The 23,129-nt window shown below is 41.1% G+C and overlaps 1 protein-coding gene across 5 annotated transcripts in view; it reads right to left on the reverse strand.

Moving 5' to 3' along the window:
* ETV1 (ETS variant transcription factor 1) overlaps window positions 1-23,129 on the reverse strand; it is a 75,952-nt gene that overhangs the window by 33,671 nt on the left and 19,152 nt on the right. For 3 of the 5 annotated variants that reach the window (XM_032784090.2, XM_032784092.2, XM_032784093.2), the window contains 2 exons: window positions 4,382-4,511; window positions 2,586-2,774 (listed from right to left, as the gene is read on the reverse strand). In XM_032784090.2, the coding sequence (XP_032639981.1) occupies window positions 2,586-2,774; window positions 4,382-4,511 (319 nt within the window). The remainder of the gene's footprint in view (window positions 1-2,585; window positions 2,775-4,381; window positions 4,512-23,129) is intronic. The other 2 variants (XM_032784094.2, XM_032784095.2) reach the window with 1 other exon arrangement.

The raw sequence follows: 23,129 nt of genomic DNA on the forward strand, positions 1-23,129 counted from the left end.
AATGGAGACTGAACTTTAATTAGTCTAAAAACGTTGAGAATATTCCACTCTGCAGTGGTACACTGTAACATCAGGTTTCGCAATTCCACCTACACCTGCACAAAATAAACTTAAAAACTCAGACGTATTATGAAATAGTTAGGCTGGCTGGCATTGCATTCATTTCCCCTCTCTTCCTTTTTTCATTAGCCAAAAAAAGAAACAGAAATCATCATTAAGAACTGTCAAGGACTGAATCAGAAAATTGCAACTTGAAGTTAAAATAAGAAACAGGCTCACTTGCAAAGCCTCAAAGGAAGTTAATAATACTTGTTGTACTGGAAGCTTTGTATGGAATCAAGCCATTTGTTTATACAAGTGAATTTGATTCCTTTTGGTACTTGTTAGGACCACTTGTCCCCCATACATTCACACCTTGTATGAAGCTGCATGTTTTTGAGGCTGCTGTTATCCTAAGCCACAGAATCTATGGTCCAGAGAAATGTACACCCATTTTATATAGATACATACAATTATATTCAACCATAGACCTGATTTTTTTTTAAACGACAGTATTTTTTTAATACACTAATAAAGGAAGCCTGCCTCTCTCCTACCAGACCTGTGCAGAATGCAACGGATCATCCTGCAGTCCAGACCTTTCCATATGCTTCTCACAAAACTATTTACAAGATCTGCATACACACCACTGAGTTCAGTAAGGGAAGTGAGGAATGGTGGGAGGAGAACATGAAACAAATTCAGGATTAAAAATGGAAGGGAAAAAATATCTTCCACACCAAAATGTACCATTCTTTGGAAATAAAGAAGAGTGAAATTTTTAACCACAAAACATTATCCTTACTCTTTGAGTTTATTACTTGAGGCTTTGCTAAAAGGTTGTGCACTAGTTATCCCTTCACTGAAGGGAAGCATAATTCAAAATGTCCTTAGGAGGGCATGCATCAAACCACATGGTAACACAATTAAGACACCATGTGACAAACCTATTATAAAGCTGAGTGTCATGGGAAACTATACACTCTGCAGAAAAGGTATATCTGAGCCTCTCCAAATATGTATGTTAAGGCTGAAATGCAGCTTCCGCTATAACCTTCCTTTTCAGTTGCTCCCAAACAAAAACCTGTTAATCTGAAATAGTCCATCTTGCTTTCTGAATAGAGAGCAGTTTAATGTTTAGAGAATTTCATCCAAACCTGCTCAGACATCTGAGTTTGGTGTACTTACAGAAATACACTTGTCCAATGTCTTGCAATCAAAACCACACTCTGTCATCTGTTGAGGGCCTGCACAGTTCCAAGACAGCCCAAGAAAGATGGAGCAGGACCCTGGTTAAGGCAACTGAATGTGTCGATTCATTGCCTCCTCACTCCATCTCCTGCCCATGGGACTCATATAGTCTCAGACAGAACTTAAAGTTGCCCCAGCAGAACCCAAACTAGGCAGCAAGAATGGAAACACCACCGGCCCTCCCTGGAAATGAGGCGAGGGACCCCTGCAAATAGTAGTGCTTGTTGCTGCAGGAGCTTACAAACTCCACCTCCTGGCATAGCAGGGGTGAATCTGACCCATATGCTCTATGGAGTAAGATCTTAATTTTATTTGAACATGGGCTGGGTTTTTTTATATATTTTTGAAGCACTGGTGTATCACTCTGAACACATGTGTATTTATGGGTATTCACACTATTTAACAAACAAAACCATGTTCAAATAATAAGGTTAAGATCTTACTTATACTCGCATACAAGCAGATAAACTGACAGTTGCAAAAATAAGAAACTCCATCCTGAGCATATGTGCTGCAAAACTTAGGCACAGGGGAGTGAGCTAAGAAAGACTATCCATTGTTGGGAGACCTCTAAAATAGCAAAACAGAAAAGGGTGACTTAAGGTACAGTTTCAGCTCTAATTCTGGATTTTTTAGCTTTTGTGGGTTTTACTCGGTCTAATATTGTTTGAACATGGTTTATTTTGGCAGCTTAATTTCCTTTTTATAAGCTACTGTATTTCAAAAGGCTTTCAAAAAATAATGCTCACCCTTTCAGGGAAGAGTATGCAAAGTGACAATACACTCTGTAACAGCAACTCCAGAAGACACCCACACATCTGAATAGATGTATACTAGACAATCTTATATATTATATTCTTATTTGTAAGCAAAGGGCCAGATTCTGATACCCTGGTTCATGCCAGGTAGGACCTCACTGCTCAGGTAGTTCTATTGGATTCGATGGAATTACTTGAGGAGTACAGTACCACTCATGGTAAGTAAAGGTGGCAGAAACAGGCCCCTGATACATTGTAATTTCTACTCTGAGCTTCCGCTGCTGAAATCTCAGGCTGACAGTCTCCTGGAAGGGAGTTATAGAAATGCAATTACTGAGGATGCTTCTGTCACCTTTAGCCATTACTGACTAGTATCTTGGTCCCACTGAGTTCAACGGGAATAGCTACTGACTGAAGTACTACTCACCCCGAGGAAGGGTAGCAGAATCAGCCCACAGCCTTAACTATCAATGCCAAGGGACCAATCCAATGCTTTTTATTGTGGTCATTAGGATACTGGTTTTCTGGTTTTTTTACCTGTGATCCATAGGGAAGCTGTTGTCTTGAATGGACTGGGATGGAGGGAGGTGAGTAGGGAAAGCCCGGTCGGGTTTAGGAGTCTGAGCTGAGTTGGGGGATGCATGGTGCAGTGGTGACACTGGAGTGCTGGATGGCGTTGGTGGGTTAGAGGGCCTCATTCCAACTTGCAGCTTCTGGTCATAGGCACTAACAGCAGAGTGGGGGGGAAAGGTGCGAAGTTAATTTTTCTGCAAAAAAAAAGGTAGTACCACAGCAACATTATCCTATTTGTCTTCCTTTTATTCAGAGGGCACCTGGTGGAGTTCTCTTTTCTGTACATGGAAAAGTACAGAGAAAAGTTAGTCAACAGTTACACATGGTGGTCATGTTCTTTCCCTCTATGGGGCAGAGATGTATTTTTAAAAGGATTTGGTGTTACAGTGCGATACTAACAGGAGACAAGCATAAAGAAAGTTTCAAAGCACAGGCAGCTGGACCAGAGTAGAAAGAGCCTGCCCTGCTTTCCAGTGGTCTGCACAGACCTCGGAGTGCTACAATAAAGAATGCAACCGGAGAAAAGGAATCTGACCCAGAAAAATACAGCTCTGTTAGTTTATCTACCCACACACAGATGTCAGCAGCCTCCACTGACGGACTTTTTCCTCTCTCAAAACTAAAACACTGATCCTGCAAACACTTATGCGTGTGCTTAACATTATTCACGTTTCCTGATTTTGGAAAGCATTAAAGCACATACATAAGTCCACTCGTATTCAAGAAAGGACTAACGGAGGTCCTTAGAGTTAAGCACATGCTTAAGTGTTTTCCTGAATCAAGACCATGGGTAATCCTGCTGAACTCAGTGGAATTACTTGCATACTCAAAGTTTCAGCATCTATGGGGGCTAAAACAATAAGAGGTCTAAAAGGGTAGCTAATAGGTGACAAGGGTCACCTTGGTAAGTAAAGCAGAAATGCTCAAGATCATTTCTCTGTGACTGAGTTTCATCACATTTGCAACAGGGGTGACCTGTCTGTCACATGAAGAGGCAGATCTAGGTGGTTTTGCTGATACCTATAATGGTAGTGTACTTATGTAAACAAAAATTCTGTGCTGACTGGGTTGAAGATTCCCAAATAGACTAAAATATCAATAAGACCCCTAGCAACTGTTAACATTTGAGGAGAAAAGGAAGACAGAAATGTGAACTAAAATCACATCCATAAAGAATGCAATGATATTAAACTACATTTTTTATCTCCTAAAATAATTAAAATATTTACTATCTATCCTGATTATCAAAGGGAGACCACTTCCTTCTGAAAAAATAAAAGTATCCGCAACACCTAATAAAATACTATTTTTATACTGTAATTGTCCATGAATGCACACATATATCATCTGCAAAACTCATCAAATACCTAATGTGCTCCTCAGACCTGCCAATCTCTCGCCTCTTACCAGGAGCTCTCTCTCAGCCTAAAGTGCATAATGCATTTTAAAAGTACTTTCAACATAGCTTGCAGTAAATAAGACTCCCTCCCCCATTTTTTAAACTGTGGCTATATCCAGCGGAGGAGTGTAGCCACGAGTATTTCAATGAAAATTATTGCTTTAAAATGATTAAGTGCTTGATAGGACTGTAAACAGTTCCATCAGAGTTCAGCAAAATGCATTATCTCATGAGTCTGTTATCTGCTGAAGAGGTAACTTTTACAAGATCTCTATTTTAGTTTTATTTCTCTTTAATCGGTCCTCATTTAAATCTGCAGTCCTCACTGAAGCTACTATAAAAGTAATCCTGGCTGTTTTACCTGACATTGTACAGGCACTTTTCCCCATAACTGAACTTGAATGGCTGTTCTTGACTACAAGCAGAGCCAAGTTCCGAACATGGACTATGGGGTTCTTTCTTGATTTTCACTGGGAGACCATGAAAAGCCACTGGAAAGGAGAAAAAAACAACAATAAAAGCATGGAGTTAGAAACGAAGCATGGTATTAAACAGTGTGCATTATCAAACAAGTTAGATGCTGCTAATGAAACACAATTAATTAAACCACTGCAATAATAGACACAGTTTAAGAAATGAACATTTCAGGCATTTCTTTGGGTGTCAAATTGAAAAATAGACACCAGAGATCCTTTGCATTGGCTATTAGCACTTTTATTGTTTAATAGAACGATGGCCAGGCTCCCATCTCACTAGCAGGAAAATAACAGCCCACTTATATTTGGCTTCGCTACTGTAAATGTTGCCAGAGGCAAAATACTTTCCAGGCACAAAATGCTTCTAAGTAATATTAGCGTGGTAGCTTTCAGCTGTAAAGGCACAGTAGTTCACTTTAAAGCGTAACACATCTTTTACTGCATAATTAATTTCTCATATTTAAGTCTCAAATACAGCACCACTAATTTTTTTGGCCTCACAAAACACGTGAAAACTTGTAAAAAATAATTTTTAAATTAGCAGATTACAGGCTTAACAGCTGATGTTATAATAACAAAGTAATGTCAGAAAAGTACACAATAAAAGCATTATATATTTCACTAAAAGATTTATTAGCTGAAATCCTCGCCCAGCTGAACACAATGGGAATTTTGTCATTGACTTGAATGGGGCCAGGATTTTACTCAGTTTATTCAAAGGCAGCAAGAGGAAGGGATGGGACAGAAATGGGCTATGAATGAGAAGCATTGGTTTTATCTAGATTAGGCAAAGAGGTTAAAATCGGGTTAGGGCTAGCTAGCTAACCTCAACCTTTTCTGTAGTTCAAGGTCCACCTTAGCCAAAACAAAGGTAAAAAATGCTAATCGGCATCTACAGTAACAGCTTGGGATTACCTCAACCCCTTTTGCTAATCCACTAAGGGGAAACAAAATAGGGGCATGGGAGCACAAAAATGTTAGAGAAGAGCAGTCCTAAAAGACAATTTAAAAAATATATATTTTAAAAATACAGTCCAATACACAATGAGGCTAAAATTCCACCTCTGGACTCTGTTAGCAGGCCTAAAACCTTCCATCTTAACTCTTGTGGTTGATGATATCACCAGAACATCCTGTTGAAATTTCAGCTTTTGATACCTGTATCACATTGAGATCCTCTTACAAACCTGTACCTCTGGGGAGTTTCAGTGACTTCTGTGGGACTCCACGTTAGCGAATCTCAGTGCAGCATCAGAGCATTATTATGTACCCTTAGGCTTCACATCATTCCTTCGCTTGCATGTAATCTTAAAAGTGACATTTTGATGAGTGCTAGCTTCAAAATATGGGGTGGGGGAAGTTGAGCATGTGCACACGCATATACATTTTCCGAAAGTAAAATATATTGCAACAGATCGTGCAGTCTTCTTAAAAGTGAATGTGCACTAGAGAAAAACGAAGGAAAAGCCTGAATTAAGGGCGCCAAAACTTCAATCAGAGGTCAAAATGTGGTCCATGGGCAGCCTGTTCCTGTCATTGAAGGGTAAAACAATGCTGATACGCTACAGAATTTTATTGCTGGTGTACTTTAGCCACAATTTCTATGATGCAAGTACAACAGTTGTGTACATTTACTTTCAATCAAAGGACTTGGGGCCAAATCTAGCTCTCATTAATCAGGTGATGTGTTGGAGGAAATGCAACTCCATGTATGATTATGATGAGCAAGATCTAGTCCTTTAAGTAAATGTATATGCAAATCAGTTGTGGCCCTAAAGCTCCTGATTAGTTGCCAGTTCTCCTCACTCTATCACAGAGTTTGGGCAAATCTGTCTTAAATGAAAAAAATAATAAGAAGAAACTCAATATTGCTTTAAATAAAACTTTCTCCTCACTTAAGGCTTGACTGTTCTCTCAGTTACTTACACAGGAAGAAATTGGTATAATTCCATTCACTTCAATAGAATTACATCTGAATTCACACCCATGTGACAGCAGGATCAGGTCTTCATCTGTGTGCTAACTCCTATACCCACCTAGTCACCCAACAGGAGTCAGCATGTAGGTTCAGACTCCATGTATGTCTCCACCACAAAAAAGGGTGTTCGAAACTCAGATTAGCTAGCCCATGTTAGCTAATTCAGGTTAAAATAGCAGGGAAGACACAGCAACTTGGCTTTTAACTCAAGTTAGTAGCTTGAGTTCAATCCCAGGCTTCCCTATATAACTCTAGCTGCTAACCCAAGTTAAAAGCTGAGTTGTTATGTCTTTACCACTATTTTAACCCATGTTAGCTAACCCAAGTTAAGGACAGGGTGCAAATTATACTGCAATTAAAACCCATGGCTAACCCATGCCAGCTGACTCTGGCTCATGGGACTTGGATTGTGGGGCATTGTAACTGTGGTATAGATGTTCGGGCTTTTGCTGGAGCCCAGGCTCTAGGACCCTACAAGCTGGGAGGGACCCAGAGCTCAGGCAGTAGCCCAGTTTGCCCAAACATCTATTCTGCAAGCCTGAGTCAGCTGTCACTAGAGTTACCAGACGTCCCGATAAAATCGGGACTGTCACGATTTTGAGGAGTTTGTCCTGCGTCCCAACCAGAGTACAGTCGGCATGCCATTTGTCCCAATCTTTTGTTTCCTGGTCTTTGGCGGCAATTCGGCGGAGAGTCCTTCAGTCACCAACCGTCTTCAGCAGTATTTCTGCGGCGGGTGCTTCTGTCTTTGGTAGCAAGGTTTATTACCCACCGCTGAAATACTGCCGAAGACCGTCCGTGACTGAAGAGCTCTCTGCCAAATTGCCACCGAACTCCCGGATGGGTGAATGCAAAAACAAAAAAACAAAAAACAAACAAAAAAAACACCCCTCCCGCCCCCTCCCCCCCCACAGTGGTCTTGATATTTTCCCCTTAACATCTGGTCACCCTAGCTGGCGCGGACGAGCCACAGGTGTCTAATTACAATGTAGACATACCCTGTGTGTCCTGGCCACGGAGACTGTGTTCCACCTCTGACATGCCCAGTATCTCTGACTATGACCTTAAGTCTGTGAATTGTTCTGATTTGAATCTATTGCGAGTTAACCTATGAATGCAACAGGTTTTTTATTTTAAAAGCCAACAGTTGCACATTCACATAAAGGCCACATGCTGCTCTATTTTCTCTTTTTGACTTTACTGCTTCCTCAGAGTTAATCTGTTATGAAAAATGACTTCCCTTATTTATTTTTAAATAACGGGAGTACAGAGACTCCCACATCGCAGCCCTGCATGCAGAACCGGTTGGGTATTTCATCACAGTGCTGAGAGCCTGAACGTCTGCTAACAGGCAGTTTTCCAGCTCACTGGCACAGGCACAAGTGAAAGCAGCACATTCATTTTGTGCAATTTGCTTTACCTTCCCACATGGAGTTGGTGCATGTAAAAGGCTGTTAAGTACTAAATTATTCCTTATCAAATCACCATCATCTGGAGTCATGATCAACACTAATTAAATTACTTTCACTGAACATGGCTCCAGCCTGCTGCCTCGGCTGAGAGGTACATTTTATTTTGTTTACTGTACAGTCCTAGCTAGGTCCAGGGCAGAGAGCTAGAAGACATGTGTGCTACAGTTTTAATTAAAGTTTTCCCCACCTTCTTCCAAGTTATGAGCTAGGGTGAAGTGTATCAAATGAAACAGGTTAATTCCTTCATTTCGATTAGGGAAAACAGTTCAGTCCAAAGTGAATTTTTATATTAGATCCATATCTTAACTATGGCCAGGACAGATAACATAGCCGTAAAATTTAAAGTTCCCCTCAGGCACACCCCTTGTCATGCAAAACTCTATCCACCACTCCTTAAATGGGCACTTTTAGGGGAAGGAGAGGACAAGAGAGCCTGAGAATATACTTGCTACATTTTTTCTTTGATGGCTACTTGACCTTTCAAATCACACCTTGAGGCTGGCTGATGAGGACTGTTACCCCAACAGACAAATTTTAAGTATTCAAAATGCCAATACCTATTTATCTTCATTGACATTCCCACCCCCCCAACACACACATACACACACACATTCACTACAGTTCATTGTAGGTTGCAACATTTTCTTGTAATTATTTTTTAATATTATTTGTTGTTTTGCTAAACTGAATTTAAGTTTTTTTTAAACCATCAAATACTTTTGGGGAAAGTGAGGTTGCTTGTTTTTATATCTGTATTCTTACTGGAAAAGAGCAAGCTACCCATACATTCAAGTTAAAAAAGAATGGTATTTAAAACAACCAAGGCCTTTCCTCCCCCAAACACACCAGGTGAAATCCAGAAATCCTGACCCTGTTGAAATAACGGGAAATTTTGCCAGTGACTTCAATAGGGCCAGGATTTCACCCCAAATACTTAACAACTCGTAGATGGCCACTTCCAAACCAAAAAAATAAAAATGCCCCTTTTAAAAAAGAAGGGTCCAATCCTACAAACTTTACTTAGATGAGTTGTTGGGATTCTTTGTGATCAATTGGTCTAGCTGTGAGAATAAGATTAATCCTGCTCAATGCACTGCTCATGTTAGTAGTGGTGGTCCCTTTGAAGTTACCATGACTGCTTACATAAGGCAAGCATGATCTGGGGCTCATTGCATTTAGCAGTAAATGGATCACTGTGTAAGTCTGGAGTGCCTTATAAAATGATACACATTTTTTATATGTAATGTGCTAATTTGTATTCTCTTTATATTTGCGTTCTATAATGTATCATTGGGGTGGAGTGTGTGTATGTTAAAAAGTGTTTTTTGTGTGTGTGTGTGTGTATAAAAGGTAATAAAGCAAACAACTCCACTGTGCTATAAACTCATAAATGGCATGCATATATAAATACGCACACATATACACTACAGGCCGTTGCCACTAGGTCTGAAGTGCTGTCTTCCTTTGACTACTGTTACCACTCAACACTTTGATCCCAAATATCTTACTCATGTAGACTTGCGGTTCAAGTCAATAGGGCTTGTTCTGGGTGAAGTCTTCATGTTACAACCCAGTGGAGAGCAATTTGATTAAAACGTCTGTACGTGATTAGAAATCACCTTGACCTGACTAAGACTTACATGTTAGTATCTTTAGTACCCTGCTGCCTGAGATAAATAGGGCAGTAAGTTTCTCTGCATATGGTCAAACTGTAACTCATTTGGGCCAATAGGTTATTTTTTCTTGGGAAAGCCCTAGGAAGGAGCTGTGTCAGGTAGCAAGTGGTGGCTACGCAGACAGTGCACGTTAAGCTGGAGTGTGGACCCTGCTACCATGCACGAAAGGTTCTGTACTGTGCAGTAGCAAGGTCCATGTGGCCAGTAGTGCATGGCAGGCTACTGCGCTGTAGATTTAGAATCTAGTTTACTGTCCACTAACTGTCCATATAGACAAGCTCTTAATTACTTCTATACTACGTGAAACCACTGATTCAAGTCAATCGCAAGTTGAATACTTGAGATGAGGAAGAACTGGGAAAATGCCTCATGAAACTGGCTGCAAGTCTTTCACTTTTGAACGCAAAGCTAATTTTTAGTTTGCAGAGCTGAGACACCTGCTGCGATCCCAAGGACAAAATAAGTACGCCTTTCAGAAAAGTTGTGTGTTGAAAAAAACCACAGAAAGCAGGTTAAGTGTAGTGGTCTTCACTTTCAGCTTAATTTCTAAGTGTTCACTTTCACTCTATAGACCAAAGGTTATCTCTTTATTATCAGCATATGTATGGAGACATGCATGTATTAGCTGGTGTAAAATGGTGTCAGGATCAAAACACTGACACCTGCAAACTCGCATGCTTTAGAGAACTTCCAGTCATTTAGTAATGCTATACCCGTATGTATAGGGTAGAGGATTTTGTGCATCACCAGAAAGAGATAGTCACAATGAGTCATGTTCTGGACATATCTACTGAACTCATTTTTGGGTTGCTTCTCACCTTTATGTCATACAATCATCTCTAAGTGTATGTCTACACTTGGAGCTTGACGGTGTAATTTCTAGCTCCAGGAAACACATCCATACTACCTCTGATCGAGCTCACGCACTAAATGTAGAAGTGTAACTGCGGCAGTGCGAGCAGCAGGAGAAGCTAACTGTTCCAAGTATGATCCTATCTGAGGCCCCAGATATGTTCTTGGGCCAATCCGCCTGTCCCGTTGCTAGCATCATTGCAGCTACACTTCTCTTTTTCACGTTAGCTCTATCAGAGCCAGCACGGGTATGTCTCTTTGAGCTAGAAATTATGCTTTCCAGCTCCAGTGTAAATATACCTTCAGTAAGATTTTGTATGTGATCTCATTCACTTTTAGGACCAATGAAATACATGTATAAATACGTGACACGGGGTTTTTCACACCAGTGAGAAGGTGAAAACCCATTCACTTTAAGTTAAGTCACTTCAATTCCAGGTGATAAACTGATTGAGATGACCTCAGTTAGTCGTCAGTCAAATGCCAGAAGCAAAAGGGAAGGCCTGTGTACTGATAAAGCCAACAGTGTCACAGACTATTTAAATTCATCTTCCCATACACACACAGAAAAGCAGCAAGCACTTCAGATACATCAGAGCCTCAAAGATTCTTTTCCAGTACATTTACCTCTGCCAAACCCTTCCCCTCCCCCAACACATAAGAATCCATTACTAAAGGTTCTAATCTCAGCTATCAGCACAGAGTGGCTTTTATGGAGCCATTAAACCATTTCTCTTGTTTACAGTGCCCGAAGAAAAATGTGAATTATGCCTGTGACAAAACAGGCGATAACATTTCTAAACTGGTATCAAAATGCAAACTGAAATACATTGAAGGGCAGGGACCCTACTTTGTGATTTTTGTGATTTCCCTCACCTCCTATATGGGGAACAAGAGGGGGTAGCACTCACCTGATGATCCTAAGAAGGGACTAATTCTGTCACAACAGGTAGACTTTTTTGAGCCCAAAAGATTTAAGTATACTAGTTACATAATGGTCCATTCAAAAAAAGGCAAAATGTTGGTTACTTCTCAGCTGATAAGATGTTCTACAATGGCTCTCACTGGCAGACACTAAAAACAAACAAAACGTTGGGTTCTCATGAGGACTCTAACACATGATGCTCCAACAGCTACTTACTGTTTAAATGCACAACTGGTAAATTCAGTATTCATAGTCCTGTATCAAGTACAACACAACACAAAACTGAAAACTCATTGGACAGCATTCTAGTTAGGAATGTTAATCTTTATAAATGTTCCTTTAGTATCAGTGAAGATATGAGCTTCAACCTCAGAACAGTAAGCGGGGCAAGGTCACATGGCAAGTCAGAGATAGAGATCTTTTGGGACAACTTTGGTCTAGCACAGGAGTCTCAAACTCAAATGACCACAAGGGCCACATGAGGACTAGTCTATTGGCCCGAGGGCGGCATTACTGACACCTTCCACCTCCGCCCTTGGCCCCGCCCCCACTCCATCCCTTCCATGAGGCGCCTCCCCTGCCCCACTCTTCCCACTCCTTCTCTGCCCCCATTCCAACCCCTTCCCCGAAATCCCCACTCCAATTCTTCCCCCTCCCTGCTCCCAAGGAGTGCAGGAGGGATGTGGGGTGTGGCAGGGGCTCAGGGCAGGGGGTTGAGTGCAGGGTGCGGTAGATGGCTCAGGGAAGGGGTTGAGGTGCAGGAGGGGTGTGGGGTGCGGCAGGGGGCTCAGGGCAGAGGGTCGGGGCGCAGCATACGGCAGAGGGTCGGGGTGTGGCAGGGGGCTCAGGGCTCAGGGTTGGGGTGCAGGAGGGGTTCAGGGAACAGGCTGCCTGCCCTGCCCCCCTGCCACTCCAGGAAGCGGCTGGTACGTGGGGGAGAAGAGGTGCAGAGGGGGTGTTGCTGTTGCTTCAGGCACTGCCCCCAGCAGTTCCCATTGGCCAGGAATGGGAAACCACAGCCAATGGGAGCTGCTGGGAGCGGTGCCTGAAGCAACAGCAACACACACCCCTGTGCCTTTCCTTCCCCAGGTTCTTTCCGCTGGCCAGAGTGGCGCACGGGCAGGGCAGGCAGGCAGGGAGCCTGCCCTGCCCCTGGTGTGTGTCGGGCCAGAGCCGCTCTAGGTAAACACTGAGGGAGGGCGGGGAGGCCGTGAGGAGCTTGTGGGCCGCATGTTTGAGACCCCTGGTTTAGGCCACCTAGATTTTTTATAGACAGTGGCCCAGTAGCTGAGGGGGATACAGTGCAGACAGCAGATCCTACTTGGGCTATGCTCTTATCCCACTCTGCACTAGCTGAAAGGGTTTACAGTTAGTCTAGGCTAAAAGGTGTAGATGACAGAAGCAAGATCTTCATCTGAGAGGAGTGGGTGTAATCTCTTGGAAAGACAAAGATGAAAAAAGGTGTTTTTGACAACTGATACAACTGGGGAAAGCAGAGGAAGAGACAGAGATGAGCCAGGTCCCAAGATTGTGAATTGCTCTGAAAACGGTTGAGCAGATAAGCTAAATATATATGTCACCAGGTTCTCAAAGTGCCTGCCTACCAGAATCATCTCTATCTGATCTCGTCTGAGCTCCAGTCAACCGGACTTCATTTAGGTCCCAATCTCTACCAGATAACAGAAGAACACACTCACTGACTGGCTATCTAATATACTGATGAGTTACATCAGCATAATCTCATGAGCTATCCCAGCCGCTTCATATAAAAATTGAACAGAAGAAATGAAGGACTGAGCCGTGTGGAACTCCACAGTTTAAGAAAGGAGTTTTCTAAAGCTGCTCTGTTGATGGTTCTTAAATAAAGTCGTAGAACTCCATAAGATAATTCTTTCCACCCTGTGGCTGTATCTACAAAGCCTCATAAACAGCAGCATCAAAACCCACTATAAAAAGTAAAGCAACAGCACTCGGGACATATGGCCTCCGTCCATTCCCCTAGGGTGGTTACTGGCCACCACGATTAGCTCTATTTCTATGGAGTGATCCAGTTTTAAGATTAACTGGAAGGGAACCTGAGGATATCCAATGTCATTGGAGTTGATCTACTACTGCCTTCTCAATGATCTGTCCCAGAAATGGGACCTTCAAGAACTGGGAATTGCTTGGCATATTAGATATTATCCCATCTGATTCAGTTTTGCTTCGGTTTCAAATCCAATCCCTCCATCCCTCACCAGTCCAGTGGATAGAAACAGCATGGAACGTCATTTTTGGAAGCTAATTCTGTATGATGAGCCCAAGCACCAGATTTCAGAGCCAACTGGCAATAAGGGAATATGTGGGCAAGATGGAGCTATTAGAGAACCTCATCAAACAAAAGGAAAATAACCAGCTTTGAAGTGAGCTGTCACCTCTATGCAAATCACAAATGCACTTTAGTAACATTTAAAAATTCAGTCTATATGACAAAGCACATGACTATTCTGTCTCCCTGCCTATAACACGTAGTGTAATGCACATTGATTCATGGTTCAGTGGAATATGCAAAAACGTTTTAAACACTGCATTGTATAAATGCTACATAACACAGCATGAAGCAGACTAAAGCAGTCATTAAAGTCCTCTTTGGACAAAAAAAAAATGTCAGAATACATGGGCGTCTCTCTTCCATCTCTACCCTAATTGCTCTCATCATGACAAGGTATGACAGGAGAAAAAATGTTGACTATAAATCTGTCCTAGATTTATAACAGAGTAGCAGATCAAGATAAAATTGCACTGTAAGTGAAAGTCTATTTCTGTTCCACTGAAAGACTTGGGATAGGAGAAAAAATAGAAAGGTAATTTCCTCCAGTTCTGATACCTATGAAAATACTGAATGCCTATCGCCATCACTAAAATATGTATTACCGAAGGAGTTTACATTATCAAACATTGCCACATTCGAATCATTTTCTCTAGCTGCAAGGGTGACATTTAAAAAAAAGAATTGTGAAGAAACAGGAAATTGACTAAGAAAGGTATCAGTAAGCACTTATTTAAATTAGCTAATTAATTACATTGACCTTTCACCTCTAGGACATTATAGTTCTAAATTTCCACCACAGTTATTCTGTGTTTCAGCATTTGAACAAATAGCCTTTGAGTAACGCAGGCCCAAGACTAAAAAGAGGTTTGCTGTGCAGTGGTTAAAGAATGGAGTGAGGTTCAGTGGAGCTGGGCATCACAGTTGTGCTGGATCCTTTGTTGAATGTTATGGCTCATCACCACTTTACGTACTGAAAAGAAATGTCACATTACCTTCCATAGAGCTATGGAGTATACTATGGCTTGTCTACACTACTATATACTATGACTTGTCTACATGAGGAAATTGACCGGCTCAGCTATAACGGCAGTATAATTAAATTGCTATAGTGATGCTGGTGGAACTCCCCATATGAACACACTATTCCGGAATAAAACTGACTTTATTCCAGTACAATTAAAGCAGACCTGTTATACTGGAATAAAGTCAATTTTATTCCAGAGTAGAGAGAGTCTCTACATGGGGAGTTAAATTGACATTGCTATAATCATATAATTATGCTGCTGCTATAGTAGTGCTGGTCCCTGTGTAGACAAGTTCTTATTCACCAATTTCTCTGCCTATCAGGCTGCTGAAAGCAGCTATCCTGAATCCTTTTAGCAAATAGGATCTTTTCTGCATTTATCTATTCATGGCAATAATATAACTGATTCATTAGTTAATGTGTTGCTTCTAAAGCATGGATGTGAAGGGGACACCTGGAAAGTTTTGCTGGCTTATCTATACTCTTATCGTTAAACCAGCAAAACCCTCCTCCTGTGGATGCAGTTATATCAGTTTCTGGCATAAGCTATACTGTATAAAGCACAGTTACACCAGAATAATTTTGTCCACACTAGAATTTATTTTAGCATTGCTTAATGGATTTTTTTTTTAAACTGAAACATTAATAGACGAGTTGTAACCTCTCAGGTGTAGACAAGCCCTTATTTGCATGACAATGCAGTCACTATGGTACACAATGCTACATTCAGAATCAGAAGAGTACACCTGCAATGTTCTGATGATGTAATTCTACTGAAGGCACAACTGAGATCAATCCAGATATTATTAGCCACATAGCTTCTTGTTCAAAAAACCCACTCCGCCAGTAGACAATCAAAGTTGCAAATATTTTCTGAATATCAAAACTAAGTAAGCTTGCCCAGAGGGGAAGGCTGGGGTTGAGTGGGGTGGGGTGGGGCGGAGCTTTCATTAAATGCCAATGAAAGTTAACCTGTTTCTAAAACAACAAAGACTACGCAGTTACAAAGCAAACTCTCCAATGGCCTGCCAGTAAACACCTTGTTAGGACACCATTAGTCATTTGGTCTAAATTGTTTTAGCTACGAATAGACTGAAAATCCACATTATTTAGGGAAGATTCTGTCAACACTTTAAAAATTAGAAATTATTAATTTGGCATGTGGTTTCAGTTTGTTCACATGCCCCGATCCTCCCACCCCCATAAGGTTTTAACATCTAGTCCAGAAATGCAATGAGATATTTTATTCGGTATGCTTTACAGCTGTTGACACAGTTTGCTAGTCTCTGAACGCAGCAATCTCGCAGAAATGCTGTCACAGGCAGTATTTTACACTGATTTATGTTCCCCCTTCATGTTTCATTCGAGACATTTACCTGTCTGAGTTTATGAGACTCGCAATTACAAGCGATGGAGGGGAGAGCGCTGGTACTAGTGGCAGATGCCCTGAATTCAGTACAATAATTACTCCAAAGCAAACATCTTTGGAGCAAGTTAACTTGTTGCTAAATGCCAGAGCGCTAGAATTTTTCAGACTACTGATGGGAAGGAAGGGATAAAGTATGAAGCAATTAGCGCCAAATTCAGGCCTTTGGATAAACAGAAGCTCCACTGATGGATCCCCTTATGGAAAAGTCCTAATTTAACTGGGATGAAACCAATTAGGTTCTACATAAATTACTTTGAAGACCTATGGAATTTAACAGATAATGGAATTATTCTTTACAGTGATTAATTCAATGGTACTAGGATGGCAGCCCCAAGACTGTATAGAAATGCAAAAGACTCTTCTTCTGCATTACATTAGACCCAGGTGCAAAAATCAAACATTAAAATTTAGCGTAATTATCCCTGACAGTCATGCTAGTAAGCGGGTTAAATGAGCCCAGACAGCGAATGGGAGTTTCTCTTTGGGATTTAGGAAAGAAAAAGAATGTCCTGAAGGAAAACCTTCAAAACAGCAAAGCTTGAGGAGAAAGTTTAAGCTCTTGTGTTCCTATTTGTGAGTTATCAATAAAGCCAAATCCCAGGGAGGAGAGGCTTTGGGCACTAAATCAGGGCCTGTGTACTCTGCTGACGACAAGATAGGTAGCCAGCCATTCACACTAAGCTAGACAATGTAGTAAGCACTCAGATATTATGATGATGGGAGCCATAAGTAGATCTATACAATAAAGAGTCCAGAATTATCACCTGGAAGCCTAGAATGTCTGTTGAGTCAGTGTGAAACAATGGAAACAGCTACAAGCATGGTTGAGAGCTCTCTGGCCCCACTCCAAAAAGACATTTGGCCAGGTTTGCTCCATTCAGGTCTACAAAATTCCTGCCGAACCCTGTAGCCCCTAAACCCACCTGCTGCCTAAGTTTTCAGGGTAAGAGTTACCTAGGCACCTATGTTTCTGTCTCTGAGAATGCCTAGTACTGCCTCACTGTAGGCATCTAGAAGCCTATCTCCAGCATAAATCCATGCATAAAGAGGGAGAAGATAGGCTTGCCTGTTTCACATGAGTAAATAGATAATATCCCTGCTGCAGTTTTCAGTAAGTAGGTTTATCATTTCTGTATTTGGTGCTATAGAATTCTTCCAGAAGAGCTTTAGGGGCAAACTTGATAACTTGTTATTTTTTTCTAGGACAACTGTGTCTGAAGGAAACTTTGGGAAACTTGGTTGAGACTTTCACCTGAACCCCTGAACTAACCAGAACTTTGCCTACATTTTTCTTTTTAGCACATCATTTAATGAATAGATCACTTAAATGCAAAACCTATACAATATTATTTTAAAAAGAAACTGTCAACTTAAAATTTTGTCAATTTCCCTCCCTCACCACCCTCAAAAGAAAAAGAACAAACAGTAGTTAGCAGGACATACAGCAGGACCTACACAGGACTGCCAGTTCTGGGGAGCTTCCACTCACATTTTTCTAGGGTTTTTTTTTTTAATGTTTTCTCCCTTCCCAGTAGCTTAGTGACAAATCCATATAATGACCTTGTGGGTAAGAACGTTCCTGGTTTTTGTGTGAACCTGAGCATATCACTTGGGCCTACATTTTCAAAAGATGGCCTCTGATTTTGGGTACCTCTGTTTTGGTAGCCCAACTTGAGAAACCTTAATCACTGTATGTTAGTTCCCTCACCTATAAAATCGAAATAACAATATTTCCATACCTCACAATGATGTTGTGAGGATAAACACATTCATATCTGCCAAGTGCTCAGATACTATGAAGGGAAATGCCACAGAGAAATCTATAAATAATAACATTGACTACACAACTTGCTGTCCCATACACAAAGTAAACGAACTGAAAACAGTCTTATTTTAGCCTCTCTCAGTTGCAGAGAAGTATTAAAAATAAAAAGAGTAAGAACAATTTCAAAGTATTATTTTTAAATTGACCATATCTTTTTAATAGTGAGAGAAAATAAAATATGTGTCAACAAAACACGCTATAGCTTAATTCTAAATTCCACAAACAGCACGCATATGGTTGCCAGGTGTCCAGTTTTCAACCGGAAAGTTTGATGGAAAGGGGACCTGTACAGTGTCCAGTCATATGTACTGATCAGACACCAAAAGTCCAGTTACCACAGGTTGGGGGGGCCAAGAGAGGAGGAGCTGGCTCATCAACCCATGCCAGCCCCATCTCAGCTGGGGCTGCCTCCTACCTGCATCTCGTGGCCAGGCAGGCTCCTGGAGCAAAGGGAGCCCAGCTAATAGAGGGGAGGGAGGTAGACAGTATTGAACGAGGATGGGGGAGGGAGAAGACCAACAAGTGACAGGGACGGGGCCTTAGAGAGAAGAGACAGAGCATGGACGGGGCCTCGGGGTAAAGGGGAAGGTTCTAGCGCTCCTGCTGTAGTGTCCAGTTTTTAGAAATTAAAAAGCTGGCAACCCTACACACAAAATTCACGTCAAGTTCATAAGCAAACATAGAAGTAATTAGTCAGATTCTAACCCTGTTAACCTTGCTCAATCATATACTGTATTTCCAAGAAAGAGAACAAGAATCTCTGAACTTGGCATGCATCTTTTTTTCAAAATTTGCCAAATCACTGAGGCCTGAATGCAACACAGCAGTATAAATTTTCTTTGCTGACTTCGAGTGTTTAACTATTACTCTCTAAGGATCAGGTACACCCAGGGAAAGCCCAGGAAGAAAGTGGCTGCTCTCTTTGTACTCCAACAATACACAGTGCCCCTCCCTTTTGCACTGGCTAGCAGAGCTGACCAGATAAGTAAGATACAGTCCACAAAAGGATGCAAGTAGCAGGTGTGCTGCCTTTGCATAACTAGGAACTCAGGGGTATGTCTTCCCTGCACAGTTAATCCAGAAACTGGCACCAAGGTTAGCCTAGCCCAGATATAAGCATTCCCTTCTGCACAGCTATATTCACATAACGGTGTCTCCACTCACCCATAGGTAACTGGGACATATCCCTTGGTTTTTTGTGATGAGTAACAGTCATTTGGATCAACTGCAGGGGAACTGTGGGAAGGGCTATTCAGATGAATGATTTTGCCTACATCTTCACTGCAAGGTGTGTGAGTTCCAGCCCGAGATAAAGTTGAGCTCAGGCTCTAACCCCCACCTCCAACCCCCAGACAGGTAGTCTAACCTGGGCTTAAAGCACCTCGGTTTTTCTATGTGAATGGAGGGGAGAGTTGAGCTAATTATGCAATGAAGACATATCAGAGTGACTAACCTTGTGTGAGCTGTGCATACAAGGCGGTGTCGGGCTTTTGGTGGCTAGATTAGCCTACCATTTTATTGACATCCTGGAGGGTTGCTGAGCCCACCTACAAGAAATTGGGGCCCCTAGTGGGAAGTTTTATATAAGGTATTAGGATTGATTATATGACAGTTTACTTCCTTCGAAAAAAAACAAAAAAACAGCACTATGGTACAGAACCATAACATATGTATCAAGTCGTCATTAATCCTTGCACTGCTCCATAATAGCATTGCTGCACATCTGAAGCCTGTGTACTCTTCCAGGAGACTAGGAAGTTGTTAAGTAGATTTTCCCCTGAAATCAGTCTCAGCCTTAAATCAATGGGAGACCTATTTAGAGACCTTACTTGGGAAAATGTGCAAACATTATAGACCCATTATAAATAACACATTAGCAAAAATACCATTTAGGCAATAACTCAGCTTAAACAACACCAGATAGTAAAAAGGAAGACTGAAACTCAAATCTAAGTCTGTAGTCCATTCTATATTCAAGTCTGTTCTGATGGACTGTAAAATTCTAGCCATTGCAAAAACAATCTATTGAGTCCCCACTGGACAAGACATAGGTCTCTGCAGTGACTCAGGAGAACTTATCGCCAGCTGATTATTACTGTAATTTTATAAGCAGTTAAAGAAAGAAGCCATTATGAACATTTTCAGAGATACCTAAAATTAGAAATTTTAATAAGTGCCCTGATGTTCAGAGGTGCTGAGCAATGAGATCCCATTGAAGTCAATAGACTTGCGGCTACATACAATAATAGAGGCCTAATTCTTATTTAACAGAGGTCACTTAAGACTCCTTTACAAGGCCAGGATAGTGTAAAGTGACCTTAGTGTAAATGAGATTCAGGTCTGAATTTACACTTATATTTCAAAATGTGCCTGAATGCAGTTGCTCCTTAAGCTGCATGTTAAACCTTTGCATGCAAACTCACAATGCACACAAACACATTAGGTATGTACTGCATACATCCAACAATCCCAAACAGTTTCAGCTGTGAAACTTACTGAGGTAGTTAACACCTTAGCTTCTGCTAGTGGTTTGGCTGGATGAAATGTTCTTCAAGGCTGGATTAATAAGAAAACATCACATCAATTTCCATCCTGAAGATTTTCTTTACAGTGGGATAAAAGTCAGAAACATTTTCTTTTTAAGCCAAAAGTTAGTCTGTACAAAAGCAGTAACACTTGCATGAAGACCCTAAAATTTGCAGAATTGGCAAGTTTCTTGTACATGCACATTTCCAGTATCCTTGATCATGACACACAATGCTTAAAGTTAAAATCAAAGAAGACAAACCCAGCCAGTAAGCAGCCTGCCTGTTCAGTGACTCCATGACTTGGCAGTAAATGCTATTATTCTCAAAATATTTCACCACATTAACTTACCGGTAACTACATTTCCTGAATAAGTTCAAAACCAGCAAAAAGGAGTATGACCAGAAATAAAGTTGCTAATGGTTCACTCATTTCTAACATGGATAGCCTTAAGCATAGATAACTGGTTGATACACAAGAATGAAAATGTTCTACCCTGCTCTAATTTACTCGTCTTCACCTTCACTCAAGGTCACTCTAACAGCAGATAATGGTAAGAGGTGATGTGCAAAAGACACAAAGCATGAGATGGGCTAGGAAAAATTGACCTAATTCTTTCTCAGGCAAAGCTTCCATTCACCAAATATAAACTACAAGTTCAGAGTCTATACCTTTAAATAGACTCCAGTATTTTGTCCACAAGTTTTAAGACAAATTTTATTTCTACAGCTTTAGACTGTTAGTAAACAAGTATTCAGGACTGATGAGATTGACCACCACTTAATTATACTTCCTTCATAATATATGTTCATTTGTTATATACGAGTGCCATTTGATTTATCAGTCCAGTAAGACTACTTCCCAATAATGTGAAGCAAAGAAATCCTAAATGAAGGGACATGGAACCTTGAAATCAGGGATATTGTGTGTATTTCAGTGGCTTTAAGGGTTGCCCTAAGAGGACGTGGATGCACTGTGCATCACAGCCTCTCCAAGCTGTCAATTCTTAATGTATCTAGGATAGTCATTCTTTCCTCTTCCCTTTCCCTCCTCCACTTCCCTGTGAAAAACTCACATTTGACTGCTGGAGACTGTGACATTTGCCTTAAGTGGACGATGCAGCAAACAGAAGGAAGAACAAATGAAATACATTTTAAATATACACCTCTACCCTGATATAACGCGACCAGATATAACATGAATTCGGATATAACGCAGTAACGCAGTGCTCTGAGGGGGGGGGAGCTGCGCACTCCGGTGGATCAAAGCAAGTTCAGTATAACACGGTTTCACCTATAACGCGGTAAGATTTTTTGGCTCCCGAGGACAGCGTTATATCGAGGTAGAGGTGTATATCTATTTTATCCATGGAAACAAACAAAGTACTAGAGGTGGGCCCCAGTTCCAAAATTGGATCTGGTTTCAGATACCCCAAAAGGTTAATGACGCTCACATTTAGGGGTTTAGTTTGAACCCCTTCTGCAGTACTAAATATGTTCTCCAATGAGACTGTATGGGAAGGAGTTAACTTTAAGGAGCATAAATGTTTGTGTCAAAATAGGTTGACAGAGTCCCTTCAATTTGCCTTTTTGCTTTGTTTGTGAAAAAGACAGGAAAACAAATCAACCACTTGTCTATTTACATTCATTAACACAAACAAGATCATAGCAGGTACTTCATACGTTTGATCCTATACACAAATGACTGTCCTTCTGGACATCAAAATAATTGTAACTGTCAGAAGGACTTTGGCAGAGGCCTAGAAGTTGCACTGTGGAGATGGCTTGTGTATTTCCCACACTGGAAGATCCATAGAATTCTAGATGGAACTTCCTCAGAGAGAGGGAATGGCAGTTTTTTGCAAAACTGAAATTCCCCATTTTGAATAAAGTATGCTTAAATTTTGTTTTCATGTAAACGGCCTTCAGGAAGTTATTTGATGGCCTTGAGAAATTACCATTTAGAAGGGGAAAGGTTATATGCTTCATCTTTGACCTAGGAGACAGCTTTATCACAGGATGGGATGACTGAAGTTTATTCATTAGCTCATAACCTCCTCCTGCAACTTAAGCCATTAATCTGCACTAATACCATGAATGAGAATGGGGCTTTGAGGAAGAAAAACTGGGTTGGACTGGCCTGAAAGGGACAGACAAGTGTCTGGAGGGGTCTAGAGGGAGCCAAGACAACACAGCAATGCTGTCCATTTACTTGGATTGTGCTACAGTCCCTAGCTCGCTGGACTATCAGGTCACTTCACATCTGGGCCTCACTGCCAAGTACTACACAGTCAAAGCACATCAACATAATAGGACTGCAGTCTCCGCTGGGATGGTGAAAGACAACTTTACTCAGCAGTAAATGTTCTCTTCACCGCACCAAGGCCATTTCAAAAGCAACAGCTCAGACTTTAGGGATTTGACTGCAGTTAAGTCCATCTCTGGATAAGAGCTAGCTACCTGTTTCACAGGACTATTGCCTCAATTGTACTAACCTAATTTATTATCAGTATCACTGCAAGAAAACATTACAAGGCTTCAGAACTAGAAATATAGTATAAAAATATAATGAGGAGAGAAAACAAAATCTCCTTACTAAAATCAAAACAAATCCAT

The sequence above is a fragment of the Chelonoidis abingdonii genome, chromosome 2 (assembly GCF_003597395.2).
Source record: "Chelonoidis abingdonii isolate Lonesome George chromosome 2, CheloAbing_2.0, whole genome shotgun sequence".
Classification (NCBI taxonomy): Eukaryota; Metazoa; Chordata; order Testudines; family Testudinidae; genus Chelonoidis; species Chelonoidis abingdonii.